The sequence below is a fragment of the Silene latifolia genome, chromosome 10, assembly GCF_048544455.1.
Source record: "Silene latifolia isolate original U9 population chromosome 10, ASM4854445v1, whole genome shotgun sequence".
NCBI classification, from domain to species: Eukaryota; Viridiplantae; Streptophyta; class Magnoliopsida; order Caryophyllales; family Caryophyllaceae; genus Silene; species Silene latifolia.
In genome coordinates, this window is record NC_133535.1 from 89,058,593 (window position 1) to 89,060,092 (window position 1,500).

Below are 1,500 nucleotides of genomic sequence, written 5' to 3' on the forward strand. Positions count from 1 at the left end.
TTTTTGCTTCTTGTATTCATGATGCTGTTGGCCTCCCAATTGGAGGAAAACCTGTTTTACTTTCATGCTGTAGTGATGAAGATGCAGAATGTGATGCGTTTTACGCGCATTGGAAAGCTCAATTTCATGTTGATGGTCAAGTGGATATCAAGACCCTTGCAGAGCATATTATTTGTCATGATGATTACAGTGATCAATTTAAGATTAATTTTTTGGTGCTTGTTGTGTCTTGGTTAATGCGCAACAATCAGAAGCCGTTCGTCAATCACCATGTACTAAAATCGCTGAGGAATGTGTCTGCCATTGGTCAGCTTGATTGGTGTCAATTTGCCATGGAGAGTTTGCGGTATAACACAAAGGATTGGGTCAAGAAGGGGAAGAAGAATCACTTTGGTGGACCTCTCCTGTTTCTAATGGTACAAATCTTCTAGGTTACATTTATTGTTAGTTATTATGGTTTTAAAACCTGCCATTTTCCAGTCATAATCCTGTTTTTACTTGCAGCTTGTTTATGTTGACCCTGTTGTCCATGAAAAACGATTCGTAGAAAGAGATTACTATACTATTTTGAATTGGACATCTGCTGCACTTTTCTCAAGGGAAAAGCAGGAGATGGAAGCTGGTCAGTTTGGTCTTGGTCGTGTAAAAGGTCGATTGATGGAAAGAATTAGTTTTTCTAATCCATGTAGACAAGTGGTTGAAAAAGTGCGGAGAGTGTCGAGGGATGTTAGTACTGATACAAAATCTCCAATTTCATACTCGTCTCCGGAGGTATATCCATTGATTCTCGAAGTATTCACTATTCCTTTTCAAGATTCACTTTGAAATATTTTCTTTGTACCTTCATAGTACTAAAGATGTACCTTCATAGTACTAAATATGTACCTTCATACTGTGCCTTCTCCAGGAGTTTGCAGATGACTACACTGCTTCAGCAAAGAGAGTCATGGAAGATATGGTTGTGTTAGATGAGAAATACGCGGTTGGTTTGCAATGTTTCCCAGGTGAAGAGTGTGTCAAACAGGCCCATTCGGCAACTGAATTTGTATATTTGACATATGGTGGTGGTACCGAAGATGTGTTGTGTGCACCGCCGTGGGAATCCAGTACACTAGATGAGGATGAACAGTTTATTGCTGTAGCAAATGCAGCTGAGAAAGCGTACAAATTGAAACTTGCTCATGCTTAACACAGAGAACAATGTGCTAAGTGGAGAAATTCATTTGTACCTGTCACTGGTGAATTTTCGTTCGATTTAGGGTTGGAGAAAGACTTTGCTGAGAGTGAGGCAAGGTTAGCCGCAACTAAAGGGGTTAAACGGGATCGACGTGTCACTGGTGAATCTTCTTCAGCTACCAAAAGGGTTCATTTCATGGCAAGTCCTTCTTATATACCTCTATCCAGCAACAAGCAATAGTCATCTCATTTTGATCCGTTGTTTTCTGCTATCCAAGATGACACCAATGTGTTAACACCTCTTACTGCGGTGCACCTTCAAGT

At 40.3% G+C, this 1,500-nt stretch overlaps 1 protein-coding gene across 1 annotated transcript; it reads left to right on the plus strand.

Moving 5' to 3' along the window:
• Positions 1-236: 236 nt before the first annotated feature.
• On the plus strand, positions 237-1,299 carry LOC141607871 (uncharacterized). The gene is made up of 3 exons (XM_074427220.1): positions 237-365; positions 505-771; positions 908-1,299. The coding sequence occupies exons 1-3, from the start codon at positions 237-239 to the stop codon at positions 1,187-1,189; spliced, it is 678 nt and encodes a 225-aa protein (XP_074283321.1). The 3' UTR covers positions 1,190-1,299.
• Positions 1,300-1,500: the final 201 nt, after the last annotated feature.